Below are 14,346 nucleotides of genomic sequence, written 5' to 3'. Positions count from 1 at the left end.
CGTCTGTCCTCCTCCCTCCCTCCCGCTCTGTCCCTTTCTCCCTGTTACTCACCAGGAGTGGCGGTGTCTCCCCCAGCCTTTGGGTCAGGCTGGTTTGCATCTGTGCTCTCTGCCGCTGTCTGGGCGGGAGGAGGAATCTGATGGCTTAGAGCCTCCATTTCTTTCCTCATCTGGGCAATCGCGCTTCGCAAGCTCGTGTTCTGCTCTCGGAGCTGCTGGATCTCACTGGATGGAAAGTCTTTACTTATTTCTTCTTCATGCTGCCCGAGGAGCATCTGTCAAATACAAGGAAAAATGACTACAAAAAGATGAACGGTTCCCCAGCTTGTCCTGGCAGGCTGCGCCTCCGCCCTCCCTGCTGCCCTCTCGGGGCCAGTCCCCTGCTTGAGCTTGGGCTGTGGTCCCTCCCCATCCCCGGGGTTGTGATATCCCTCCTTTCTGGCCTGACAGAGGTGCAAATATGACACTCAAATTCCTGAAGCCTTCCATACTGTTGCGGTCACTAGAGTGTCAAATCCACAGAGGCAGAAAGTGGAATGGGGGGTGCTGCGGCTGGGGGTGGGGAGGGGGAGCCCGTGTTTCTCAGGGACAGAGCTTCAGTTTGTGAAGATGAGAACGTTCTGGAAAGGGTGGTGTGATGGCTGCATCTCCGTGTGAATGAGCTTCATGCTGCTGAACGGTGCACCAAAAAATAAAGCGGCCAGCTGTGCGTTATGTACACTTTAGTACAGTCAAACATCCACTGAATAGGATGAACAGCAGGTTCGGAGCACGCAGAAGAAAAGGTAGTGAATATAAACACCAGGCACCAGAAAATACCCAAACTGAAACTCAGACGGAAAGGGGCCAAAGGAGAAAAAATGAGCAGAGCTCTGAGACCAGAAACAAGCTGCACAAGGAACCAGGAGCCCAGACGAACATGAAGGCAGGAGACGCGTCTACAACAAGGCCAAACACATTACAAATGCGATGAAAACCGTACATCACAGATGTACGAAGATGTACGAAGCTCAGTGAAGCCTAAGCAGCATAAACAGAAAGAAAATCATACCAGAGAGCATTGCATAATCAAATTGCTGAAAAATCAGCGACAAAATGGAAACTCTAAAAGCAACCAGAGAAAAGAGACATGTTATACTCGGGCCAAAGGGCAGGCATAGGGATGACAGACCTCACAAGGAGCCACCAAGGTGGGAGGACAACGAGGCGAGGTGGCTCTGGTGCAGGAGGAGAGACAGGCCCCACCCACCCGGTTCTGGGGTGAGGGAGTGTCCTTCTCTAACCAAAGGTGAGGGCACTTCTGCCTCCGACCAGGAGGGACTCGCCGCTATGAGTCTTTCCCTCTGGCTGTGAACAACTAGAACAGCAGCCACATTAGAGGAAACACCTGCTTCCAGACACCAGCACAGACCCCGGATACCGGAGAGGGAAACATAGTCCCAGGGCTCTGGCCCAGCTCAACCATGAGTCCAGCCAAGATGTGTGCAAAAGGCACAGCTTCCTCTTCTGCGGGGCCACCCTGAGGGATGCAGAGCCTGCTCCCTGCTCCGCACTCCGTGAACACAAGCCTGAAGCAAGACCTGGACCCCTTCCCAGGGTGCTCTGACTCCCTGGCCCACTGGCTCCTCCATGCTCAGCAGCAAGGCCAGCCGGCCTGGGCTCCCAGGAGGAGAGCTTCACACGCCATGCTTAAGGGTGGAGATAATGCAAACAGAACGTGAACCTCAACTGGCAGTTCAGAAACGGAGACAGTAAACTGCCCACCGCAGTGCCGTGATAACACTGGTGAACAACATGAAGGACCATTGGTGAGAAAATTACTAGGTGCGTTACGGTGTGGCCACTTGATAAAATATGCAGACATTTAGATTCTGTTTGTGAAGAACTGTAATGATATGGGAAAATATTTGCGGTAGAACCAAAATGAAGAAAGAATTCTCCTGGAGAAACAGTCACATGAGCGGCAGACCGCTGAAGGCCGCGCTCGACCTGGCCAGCTACAGACTGGGATACCGAGTGCCCACAGGCTTACCAGGCTCTGTCCCAGGATGCGCTGAGGGTGCTGGCTGCATGGCCTCACCGGCTGAGCATTCCCGCCACAGCGGCAAGCAAGGCTCAGAGGGCTCGGCAGTGTGAAAGGAAAATATCATTAAGCTAAAGGGAAAAGTCAAGCTGGGAACTGCTCAGGGCAAACCTGCCTCCCATTCTATTCAGTCACCCTCTGCTCACTGAGGTGAATGCACATCTCACTGCCTCCTTTGGAGAGGCTCATCAGAAACTCGAACGAATGCAACCATCTGTCTCTTACCTACCTATGACCTGGAAGCCCTCTCCCCACTTCAAGTTGTCCCACCTCTCCAGACGGAACCACTGTTCATCTCACACATGTTGATTGATGACTCACGTCTCCCTACAATGTATAAAACCAAACTGTGCTCTGACCACCTGGGGCACATGTCATCAGGACCTCCTGAGGCTGTGTCAGGGGTGTGCGTCCTCAATCTTTGCAAAATAAACCTTCTAAATTAACTGAGATCTGTCTAAGATTTTCTGGGTTCACACTTTGGTAACCACAGGGAGATTCTGAGTGGAGACGCCTCTGACCTTTGACAAAACTCCTATCGGTACTTGGTACTGGAATGAGCTAACTTTATGGCTCAAACCAACAGGACAATTTGCCGAGGTGTGGGAGCACCCCCTCCAGAGAATCCGATCTCCCCAAATTTGGTCAAGATTTAAAGTTTATTTTGCTGTACGATATTGGCAGAAGAGCTGAGGCAGGGCTTGCTTGTCTGTTAGAGAGCAGTCTTCAGCCTGAGACCCATCCCTAGGTAAGTAACTGAATTGGCATTTGTCTTGGCTAAAGTTAAGATTAACAACCTCCCAGCACTTTGGGAGGCCGAGACGGGCAGATCACGAGGTCAGGAGATCGAGACCATCCTGGCTAACACGGTGAAACCCCGTCTCTACTAAAAAATACAAAAAACTAGCCGGGCGAGGTGGCGGGCGCCTGTAGTCCCAGCTACTCGGGAGGCTGAGGCAGGAGAATGGCGTAAACCCGGGAGGCGGAGCTTGCAGTGAGCCGAGATCGCGCCACTGCAATCCAGCCTGGGTGACAGAGCGAGACTCCGTCTCAAAAAAAAAAAAAAAAAAAAAAAAAAGATTAACAACCAGGCTGGGCATGGTGGCTCATGCCTGTAATCCCAGCACTTTGGGAGGCTGAGGCAGGCAGATCACCTGAGGTCGGGAGTTCGAGACCAGCCTGACCAACATGGAGAAACCCCATCTCCACTAAAAATACAAAATTAGCCAGGCGTGGTGGCTCACACCTGTAATCCAAGCACTTTGGGAGGCTGAGGCAGGCAGATCACCTGAGTCAGGAGTTTGAGATCAGCCTGACCAACATGCAGAAACCCCATCTCTACTAAAAATGCAAAAAATTAGCCGGGCATGGTGGTACGCATCTGTGGTCCCAGCTACTCAGGAGGCTGAGGCAGGAGAATCACTTGAACCTGGGAGGCAGAGGGTGCGGCGAGCAGAGATCACGCCATTGCACTCCAGCCTGGGCAACAAGAGCAAAACTCCGTCTCAAAAAAAAAAAAAAAAAATAGGCCAGGTGCGGTGGCTCATGCCTGTAATCCCAGCTACTTGGGAGGCTGAGGCAGGAGAATCACTTGAACCCGGGTGGTGGCGGGGGTGGTGGTGCAGTGAGCCGAGATCGCGCCACTGCACTCCAGCCTGGGCGACAAGAGCGAAACTCTGTCTAAAAACAAACAAACATCCCAGCACTTTGGGAGGCCGAGACGGGCGGATCACGAGGTCAGGAGATCGAGACCATCCTGGCTAATATGGTGAAACCCCGTCTCTACTAAAAATACAAAAAACTAGCCGGGCGAGGTGGTGGGCGCCTGTAGTCCCAGCTACTCGGGAGGCTGAGGCAGGAGAATGGCGTAAACCCGGGAGGCGGAGCTTGCAGTGAGCTGAGATCCAGCCACTGCACTCCAGCCTGGGCGACAAAGTGAGACTCCGTCTCAAACAAACAAACAAACAAAAACAAACAAACAAACTCCAAAAATTAGCCAGGCATGGTGATGCGCATCTGTGGTCCCAGCTACTTGGGCAGCTGAGACGGGAGGACTGCTTGAGCCTAGGGGTAGGAGGAGATTGCAGTGAGCTGAGATTGCACCACTGCACTTCAGCCTGGGTGACAAAGCGAGACCCTGTCTCAAAACAAATGAGTAAAAACCACATGAATGAAGGACGAGCTAGGAACAATCTTCATACCAGTTAGGATCTGAGTCCTAAGTACACTAGGCTGCCTTGGCACTCTTGGAGGAAGCCCTGCCCATCTAGGCCCTTCATGACAAGCCAAGCCTCAGGCAGAGAAGCGAATCAAACAGGAGAGAATGCGCACCAGCGGCGGCTTTGTGCAGGGAGGTGGGACCAGCAGGGGGCAGGGACTCGGGGTGGTCTTGTTGCAGTGGTCTTGTTGCGGGGGTTGTGTTGCGGTAAGGGTGCTTGGGCACACTAACGTGTCGACTGTACTGACCTGTGCACTCCAGGCCTGCGCATTCTACTGCACGTACCACACCCCACGGAAAAAGAAAAGCCGTCTGCAGGCCTAGGGCAGTCCTCCCATGCTGGGCCCTCTGTGCTCGCCCCCAGCCTCCTACAGCCCTGCACCCCACTCCCGTCTGCCTGTGGACCCAGCTCTGCTCTGATGAGCTGTGACAGCTCAGGCAAGCTCCTCAGTGTCCCTATGTCTCAGTGGACATGGTGCCAACCTCCAAGATGAAATGAGTGGAGGGATGTCAAGGCCTAAGGGCAAACCCTGGTATAGGATGAGTACTTAACTACTGACCACTAACGTCACTGCCCAACAAAATCAGGAGTGGCGATGACAGATTCCTAGCATAAAATGACCTGCTGTGACGGTCCTCAGGCAATACCATAAGAACAAACTCACATGAACGTCTGCTATCTCGTAATATTTGGATTTGGGATTTTTAAAGCTTTCGAACATGAAAGATACAAAGAAGCCTGAGTTCACCTTAACTCTCTCAAGCTTCTGACTTACCCTTGTTTGTGCAACAGGTCATTTAAAAAGAACACAACTGAAAGACTTAACTCCAGTCTTGGTAGGATTTGGGGATCCGGTCCTATTTTCCCACTGCTGCTGTTGAGCAAAGTTTCAAAGAGCAGGCTGGGCACTCTCACCTGCGCCCCTGGTCCGGGGAGCCCATGCATCCTCAGGGCCTGCACGGCCTGGTCTCGTTCCAGGGTCACGGCCTTCAGCACCACCTCCTGCTCCCGTAGCGCCCGCTCTGTCTCCTGCAGCTTGGCAGCAACCTGGGAACAACGCTGGGACTCAGTCCCTGTGTGGATGACGGGGCAGCTCCCATGCCTGCTGAGGCTCCAACAGCACAGATAGGTGGGAGATGCTCAGAGCACCAGGCTCCCCACTGTGGCCAGGCCGCCAAACCCTTCCTGCCACCCACACCCCTGGCTGTCCTTGCAGGCCAACAGGGATCATGGGATCATGCAACGCTACTTAAACCCGAGGCTGGCCAGCTACAGAAACCGCTTATGCAAGAAAGTCAAGGTGGGTGGACAGGCGGGGCGCATTTTTATTACTGTAATTTTTGTTGCTACACAGCATACTGCTCAGTGAGGTTTAGTGTTTTCAAATTTAAAGAACCATTTGGTGAGAACCAGACCCGTCCTGCCCAGCCCCACCTCTGCAGAGGCGCCGAGAAGGCCCCAGACCCTGGTGGCCGCACACACCTGACTTTTTGCCGTGGTCAGACCCTGAATCAGGGCCTCTGACTTTTGGATCTGGTCCCTTTCAATGTCGTCACAGCGGCGCTGCCAGTCCAGGCCCAGCTGCACCTGATCACGCTCCAGGCTCCGCTCCCTTTCCACCGCCAGGGACAGCTGTTGCTTGTACCTAAGGACACGTCCAATCGCCCAGCATTAATGCTTCCCGAGGAGGAAGCATTCCACAGGAAAAGTGGAGGCGCGACGGGAAAGGCAGGGCTGCTGCTGTCCCTCCTGCTCTCGCGCGGCCTGCACTGGCCTGATGTGCTCTGGGCTCCTGTGGATGGGCACACGGGGGTGCCCAATACGAAGATGAGCAGGTGCCAAGGATGGCCGGACGCCGGAGAAAACCCAACACCATGGAGGAAGGGGATGGATGAGGGGGATGCGCACAAATCAGAAGAACCAGCACGCGGGAAGAGAGGGAGGAAAGCAACAACCTTAAAACATCATAAACTGGTTATGCACAAAGGAACGGAGCTACGAAAGCAAGCAGAGCAGGGTGGACCCAGCCACGGGGCGGGCAGGGCTGGGAGAGCCCCCGGAGCGAGCACAAAGGGACAGAGGGGTGGGAACACAGGAACCCGGGGGCTTCCTCCAGAAGACCAGCATCTTAGATCAGAACGGAGGGAGGAAGCCACCCAGGATGGAAAGGGGCAGGTCCACCGGGACGGGGCAGGTCCACCAGGACAGAGCAGACACCAGCCTTCAGAGAGCTCTAGAGACCCCACATGCACACAGTAAGGGGAAATGTCACAGTACGAAGGACAAAAGAAAAGTCTACAGGGGAAAAAGAACAAAAACTGGACGGGGACTAGGCCTGACACCAGCAACTCTGGGACAGAAGGCCGTGGGGCCACACGTTGGGGGCAGAATTCCAGGCTGTGGGTGATCCTGTGGTCGGGAGAGGTCCCTCCTGTCCGAGGCAGTGACGGAGAGACGGTGGGAAGGCTCTGCATGGGAGGGAGACTCTCCTGCTGGCTTCATCGCACCGGTAAACTTCAGGGAGTTTGAATGATAGCAATGGAGCCATCATGTTGTGAGAGGGTCCCTGGAGGGGCTGTGTGGCCAGGGCTGAGGACGCCTTTAGGGTGGAGAGTGCCCTGGCTGTCAGCCAGCGAGGGAATGGAGGCCTCGGCCCCACAGCTGCAGGGACTGAATTCTGCCAACAGCTGGGTGAGTCTGGAAGGGGCCCTGGGCCTCCAAGGAGACGCAGGCCCGGCCATCATTGATTCTAGCCTGGAGAGACCCTGAGCCGGGAAGGGCTGAGCCCTGCCTAGGCCCTCGCCCCAGAACCTGAGATAATAAATGGGTGTTTAAAGTAGCTAAGCTGCTAAGTTTGTGGTAATTTATACACAATGTGTTCTTGTTTTTGTTTAATTATTTTTATGGTTTTTTTTTTTTTTTTTTTTTGATATAGAGTCTTGCTCTGTCACCCAGGCTGGAGTGCAGTGGCGTGATCTTGGCTCAGTACAGCCTCTACCTCCTGGGCTCCAGTAGTCCTCCTGCCTCAGCCTCTCGAGTAGCTGGGACTACGGGTGCATACCACCACGCCTAGCTAATTTTTGTATCTGTTATAGAAACAGGGTTTCGCCATGTTGCCCTGGCTGATCTCAAACTCCTGGGCTCAAGCCACCTGCCCACCTTGGCCTCCCAAAGTGCTGGGATTACATGTGTGAGCCACCACGCCCGGCTACACATACTTTTTTTTTCTTTTGAGACTGAGTCTGGCTCTGTCACCCAGGCTGGAGTGCAGTGGCGTGATCTCAGCTCGCTGCAAGCTCCGCCTCCCAGGTTCATGCCATTCTCCTGACTCAGTCTCCCAAGTAGCTGGGACTACAGGTGCCTGGCAACACGCTCGGCTAATTTTTTGTATTTTTAGTAGAGACGGGGTTTCACCGTGTTAGCCAGGATGGTCTCGATCTCCTGACCTCGTGATCCACCCGCCTCAGCCTCCCAAACTGCTGGGATTACAGGCGTGAGTCAACGCGCCTGGCCCCACACATACATTTTTAAATCCCTGTAACTGCAAAAATAAATAAATCTTTAACATGACACAGCAGCTGTCACCACATCTATCTTCCCACTTCAAACAAATGGGACACTGGGCAGAAAACGGGGCATGGCTTTCACAGAGTGAACGATGAACACACGAGCAGTGCGGGGCCCAGGCCCCTCAGAGAAGGTCCTCGCGAGATGGACCCACTTGCCGCCCGGCTTCTCTCCACAGGCCCTTCCGGATCCCCACAGGGACGGTGAACCACGCAGAGCACGGTGTTCTTGCTGAGGAGAAGACAAAGATTGGAGTTTGGAGAAGCTGAAGTAGTTGAAGTGGTGAGGCAGAGTGGCAGAAAGGAGGGGATCCTGGGATCTGTGCAGGGATCTCCTAGAAGTTGTGGCTGACAGCCACATGCAAATACACAGGAGAAGCCCACACGGGCTGGACCAAGAGCAACTCGTGGGAACGGAGCAGCCAGCAGGGAGCTCCGTGTGCGCTAATTCCCAGAGCTCGACAGGGCGGCCGGCAGAGCGTCCTTGGAGCTCTCTCTCCAGGGCACGCAGTGGGGTCTGGGAGAGTCACGGTGCTGAGTCAGCCCTGGTGAAAAGGCTTCTCTAGACCTGCCCCACCTGCCCTTGCACCGATTTTTAAAAAGTCTCAAAAGGGTCAAGCTGCCACGTAAATACTAACTGCAGCCAAACAAAAAACACCACAGCCAAATCCAGACCCTCGCCAACATCATATTCACCATGTCTGACATCCAGTGAACACTTAACCAGATGGGCAAGGAAGTACAAAAGAAATGTAGCTCTCTCCAGTAGAAAAATCAGCCAATAGAAACAGACTCAGAAATAAAGATATGATGGAATTAGACAAATACATTTAAGCAGTCATTAAAATAAGTTCAGAGATTTAAAGGCAACCGTGCACACAATGAGGAGAGAAATTAAATGTATAAAAAAGTCTATTGCAATATGTGCTGTTTTCTTTCAGTGAATGGAAGAGTTTAACAAAGAAGGAACATTGGAATCAAGAGTTGAGAATGTAAGCCAGGTGCGTTGGCTCACACCTGTCATCCCACCACTTTGGGAGGTCAAGGCAGGTGGATCACCTGAAGTCAGGAGTTCAAGACCAGCCTGGCCAACATGGTGAAACCCCGTCTCTACTAAAAATACAAAAATTAGCCAGGTGTAGTGGCGCATGCCTGTAATCCCAGCTACTCTAGAGGCTGACACAGGAGAACTGCTTGTACCCAGGAGGTGGAGGTTGTAGTGAGCTGAGATTGTGCCACTGCACTCCAGCCTGGGCGACAGAGTGAGACTCCATCTCAAAAAAAAGAAAAGAAAAAAAAAAGTTGAGAACTTTATCACGTTTCTTTTCTTCTGTGTTAGTTTGTATTATGAGCGTTTTCTACATACACAAGTAATACGTAAAACTAAGTGTGCTTTCTTGAAGATAATAATACATACTATTTAATTTCAGTCAGTGGCAGTATTTAACAACAAAAAAAAGAATGCTGGAAGGAAGAGCTAAGAACATTATTACAACATGTTTATTTCAGCATTGGTACTATTCCTTTTTTTTTTTTTTTGAGACCGAGCCTCGCTCTGTCGCCCAGGCTGGAGTGCAGTAGCACCATCTCGGCTCACTGTAGCCTCCACCTCCTGGGTTCAAGTGATTCTCCCACCTCAGCCTCCAGAGCAGCTGGGATTACAGGCACCCACCACCACGCCCAGCTAATTTTTGTATTTTTAGTAGAGACGGGGTTTCACCGTGTTGGTCAGGCTGGTCTCCAATTCCTGACCTCAAATGATCCACCTGCCTTGGCCTCCCAAAGTGCTGGGATTACAGGTGTGAGCCACCACGCCCGACTGGTAATTTTTTTTTTTAGACAGAGTCTTGGTCTATTGCCCAGGCTGGAGTGTAGTCACACAACCAAATACCTTTCACCTATGAAAGGAAACATTGTCAACCTAGAATTTCTCATCTAGTGAAGATGCTCCTCAAAAATACGGAGACAAAGTTTCAGACAAACAAAAGCTGAGATGATTCCTGAGCAGCACATCTGCACCACAAGGCATATTAAAGGAAGGGCTGAGGCTGAAGGGAAATAATACCACGCGGAAACCTTACATCTGATTTGTAAAAAATGAAGAACACCAGAAAAAAATATTAGAAAAGGTATAAAACTTTTAGGCCGGGCGCGGTGGCTCAAGCCTGTAATCCTAGCACTTTGGGAGGCCGAGACGGGCGGATGTCAGGAATCAAGACCATCCTGGCTAACATGGTGAAACCCCGTCTCTACTAAAAATACAAAAAATTAGCCGGGCGAGGTGGCGGGCGCCTGTAGTCCCAGCTAACGGGAGGCTGAGGCAGGAGAATGGCGTAAACCCGAGAGGCGGAGCTTGCAGTGAGCTGAGATCCGGCCACTGCACTCCAGCCCGGGCGACAGAGCAAGACTCCGTCTCAAAAAAAAAAAAAAAAAAAAAAAAAAAAAAAAAAGAAAAGGTATAAAACTTTTTCTTTCTCGTTTTTATTTTTATAAAGGATAGTCTGATCAAAGCAAATATAATGATTCCCCTTACATAAAATATAAGAAAACCATAGTAAGGCCGGGCGCGGTGGCTCACGCCTGTAATCCCAGCACTTTGGGAGGCCAAGATGGGCGGATCATGAGGTCAGGAGATCGAGACCATCCTGGCTAACACGGTGAAACCCCGTCTCTACTAAAAAATACAAAAAAACTAGCCGGGCGAGGTGGCGGGCGCCTGTGGTCCCACTACTGGGAGGCTGAGGCAGGAGAATGGCGTGAACCCGGGAGGCGGAACTTGCGGTGAGCCGAGATCGTGCCACTGCACTCCAGCCTGGGCGACAGCGTGAGACTCCGTCTCAAAAAAAAAAAAAAAAAAAAAAAGGCCGACAGAGCGAGACTCCGTCTCAAAAAAAAAAAAAAGAAAACCATAGTAAAAAGGAAGAGGAGGCTGGGCACGGTGGCTCACGCCTGTCATCCAGCACTTTGGGAGGCCGAGGCGGGTAGATCATGAGGTCAGGAGTTTGAGACCAGCCTAGCCAAGATAGTGAAACCTCGTCTCTGCTAAAAATACAAAAATTAACTGGGTGCGATGGTGGGCGCCTGTAATCCCAGCTACTTGGGAGGCTGAGGCAGGAGAATCGCCTGAACCCAGGAGGCGGAGGTTGCAGTGAGTCGAGATCGTGCCACTGCACTCCAGCTTGGGCAACAGAGCAAGACTCCGTCTCTCAAAAAAAAGGAAGAAGTAGCAGACACAGAGGTCATTCCTTGAACACAAGCAGAAATTGAAGAGTTTTATATTATACATAGAGTGGTAAATATTAAACAAAGACTGTATATCTTATAAATCTCAGAACAACCATTAAACACGTAAGACAAAGAGGTTTATATAATAAGAAAACTGGAAATAAAATGAAATTCTAAAATATATTCAATGGATTTTTTTAAAAGCAGAGAAAAAGAAACAAAGAACAGATGAGGATAATAGAATGCAAATAGACCGGGCACGGTGGCTCATGCCTGCAATCCCAGCACTTTTGGGAGGCTGGGGTGGGCCCATCAGTTGAATCCAAGAGTTCGAGACCAGCCTGGGCAACAAAGCGAAACCCCGTTTCTACCAAAAATACCAAAAAATTAAGCAGGCATCACAGCACACGCTTGCAGTCCCAGCTACTCAGGAAGCTGAGGTGGGAGGATCGCTTGAACCCACCTGGGAGGTTAAGGCTGCAAGTGAGCTAAGATTGCACCACTGCACTCCAGCCTGGGTGACAGAGCAAGACCTTGTCTCAAAAAAATAAATAAATAAAATAAAATGAAGAGAATAGCAAACAGTAAGTGGAGATTTAAGCCCTAATATACATCAATAATGGCATTAAATTAAATTATCTAAACCCCCTGAGGAACAGGCAGAGTGTTACACTAGAAAAAGAAGACTCAAACACAGGCCGCCCACAAGCCGGGCACGGCGGCTCGCGCCTGTCATCCCAACACTCTGAGAGGCCAAGGCGGGAGGATGGCTTGAGTCCAGGAGCTTGAGACCAGCCTGGGTAACATGGTAAAACCCTGTCTCTACAAAAATAGAAAAATTAGTTGGGTGTGATGGTATGTGCCTATAGTCCCAGCTACTTGGGAGGCTGAAGTACAAGTATGAGTTGAGCCTGGGAGGTTGAGCCTGCAGTGAGCGTGAGCCCTGATTGTGCCGCCGCACTCCAGCCTGGGTAACAGAGTGAGATCCCACCTCAAGAAAAAAAAAAGATGAAGCACAAGTTAAAGCAGAGGGTGGGAAACAAGCAGAAAAAGCTCAAGCAGCCCTGTTAATATCAGACAGAGAAGACTGTGGGCAAAAGAATATTACCAGGAGGGTCAGGTGTAGTGGCTCACACCTGTAATCCCAGCACTCTGGGAGGCTGAGGCAGGAGAATTGCTTGAACCCAGGAGGTGGAGGTTCCAGTAAGCTGAGATCGCACCACTGCACTCCAGCCTGGGCGACAGAGCAAGACTCTATCTCAAAAAGGAAAAAAAAAAAAAGGCCAGACGCTCACACCTGTGATCCTAGCACTTTGGGAGGCTGAGGTGAGTGGATCACCTGAGGTCAGGAGTTTGAGACCAGCCCGACCAATACGGTGAAACCCTGTCTCTACTAAAAATACAAAAAAATATTAGCTGGGCCTGGTGGTATGTGCCTGTAGTCCCAGCAACTTGGGAGGCTGAGACAGGAGAACTGCTTGAACCTGGAAGGCAGAGGTTGCAGGGAGCTGAGATCGTGCCACTGCACTCCAGCCTAGGCAACAGAGCGGGACTCTGTCTCAAAAAAAAAAAGCACACTGGGACAGGGGCCTGACTGCGGAGGGCAGGAGGGAAGTGTGTGTTGACAGAAGATTCCATAGCTTGCCTGAAGTGGTGATTATACGGCGTAGTCATCCTTTTTCACCCTGCTATAAAGAACTACCTGAGACTGGGTAATTTATAAACAAAAGAGGTTTAATTGACGCACAGTTCCACATGGCTGGGGAGGCCTCAGGACGCTTACAACCATGGTGGAAGGCAAAGGCGAAACAAGGCACGTCTGACATGTTGGCAGGAGAAAGACAGAGTGTGGTGGGGGGAGCTGCTAAACGCTTATTTATTTATTTATTTACTTATTTATTTTTGAGACAGAGTCTCGCTCTGTCGCCCAGGCTGGAGTGCAGTGGCATGATTTTGGCTCATTGCAATCTCCACTTCCCAGGTTCAAGCGATTCTCCTGCCTCAGCCTCCCGAGTAGCTGGGATTACAGGCACGTGACACCACACGCGGATAATTTTTGTATTTTTAGTAGAGACAGGGTTTCACCATGTTGGCCAGGCTGGTCTCAAACTCCTGACCTCAGGTGATCCGCCTGCCTCAGCCTCCCAAAGTGCTCACCACGCCCGGCCCACCAAACATTTATTTATTTATATTTTATTTTTTATTTGTTTATTCATTTTTTTGAGACAGAATCTCACTCTGCTGCCCAGGCTGGAATGCAGTGGCGTGATCTGGGCTCACCACAACCTCCGCCTCCTGGGTTCAGGTGATTCTCCCACCTCAGCCTCTGGAGTATCTGGGACTACAGGCGCCTCTACAGGTGTGAGGCCACCATGACTGGCTAATTTTTGTATTGTTAGTAGAGACGGGGTTTTACCATGTTGACCAGGCTGGTCTCGAACTCCTGACCCCGTAATCCGCCCACTTTAGCCTCCCAAAGTGCTAGGACTATAGGCGTGAGCCACCACACCCGGCTCACCAAACACTTTTAAACCATCGGAACGCACTCAGTATCCTAAGAACAGCATGCAGGAAACCACCCCCATGATCCAGTCACCTCCCATCAGGGCCCTGCCTTGACACATAGGGATTACAATTTGAGATGAGATTTGGGGGAGACATAGAGCCAAATGATATCATACAGCATACACATTCATCAAAATTCATCAAGTGTAGAGTTAAAATGGATGAGTTTTAGCAAATGTATTCTGTAATAAAGTTGAACGTGTATGGGAAATAGAAGTTATCTTTGTTCAAGTAAGTGTTCATCCCAATGGAGGAAAAACATGAGGACATGAACAATCAGACAAGACAGATGAGGAGATTCCTTGTTTTTGTTTCCCTTTTTTTTTTTTTTTTTTTTTTTTTTTTTGAGACGGAGTCTCGCTCTGTAGCCCGGGCTGGAGTGCAGTGGCCGGATCTCAGCTCACTGCAAGCTCCGCCTCCCAGGTTTACGCCATTCTCCTGCCTCAGCCTCCCGAGTAGCTGGGTCGCCCGGCTAGTTTTTTGTATTTTTTAGTAGAGATGGGGTTTCACGGTGTTCGCCAGGATGGTCTCGATCTCCTGACCTCGTGATCCGCCCGTCTCGGCCTCCCAAAGTGCTGGGATTACAGGCTTGAGCCAACGCGCCCGGCTGTTTCCCTTTTTGCAGAGATGGGGTCTCGCTATGTTAACCAGGTTGGTCTCCAACTCCTGGGTTCAAGCAATCCTCCTG

The 14,346-nt window shown here is 51.2% G+C and overlaps 1 protein-coding gene and 1 long non-coding RNA gene across 8 annotated transcripts in view; one reads left to right on the top strand and one right to left on the bottom strand.

Moving 5' to 3' along the window:
• Positions 1-3,161, top strand: part of LOC126939083 (uncharacterized) — a 100,414-nt gene extending 97,253 nt beyond the window's left edge. The window contains exon 3 of the long non-coding RNA XR_007720306.1: positions 3,000-3,161. This is a non-coding gene — a long non-coding RNA (uncharacterized LOC126939083). The remainder of the gene's footprint in view (positions 1-2,999) is intronic.
• The window catches only part of CCDC57 (coiled-coil domain containing 57), a 118,337-nt gene that overhangs the window by 65,658 nt on the left and 38,333 nt on the right, over positions 1-14,346 (bottom strand). For all 7 annotated transcript variants that reach the window (XR_007720302.1, XM_050763973.1, XM_050763971.1 and 4 more), the window contains 3 exons: positions 5,785-5,947; positions 5,218-5,349; positions 53-275 (listed from right to left, as the gene is read on the bottom strand). Coding sequence is in view for 6 of the 7 variants with exons in the window: in XM_050763973.1 (XP_050619930.1) it covers positions 53-275; positions 5,218-5,349; positions 5,785-5,947 (518 nt within the window). In the remaining variant the exon portion in view is untranslated. The remainder of the gene's footprint in view (positions 1-52; positions 276-5,217; positions 5,350-5,784; positions 5,948-14,346) is intronic.

This window comes from Macaca thibetana, chromosome 16, assembly GCF_024542745.1.
Source record: "Macaca thibetana thibetana isolate TM-01 chromosome 16, ASM2454274v1, whole genome shotgun sequence".
In the NCBI taxonomy this organism is placed as follows: Eukaryota; Metazoa; Chordata; class Mammalia; order Primates; family Cercopithecidae; genus Macaca; species Macaca thibetana.
The sequence above is the reverse complement of the archived record's forward strand: the minus strand, read 5'-3'. Positions and strand labels throughout refer to the sequence as shown.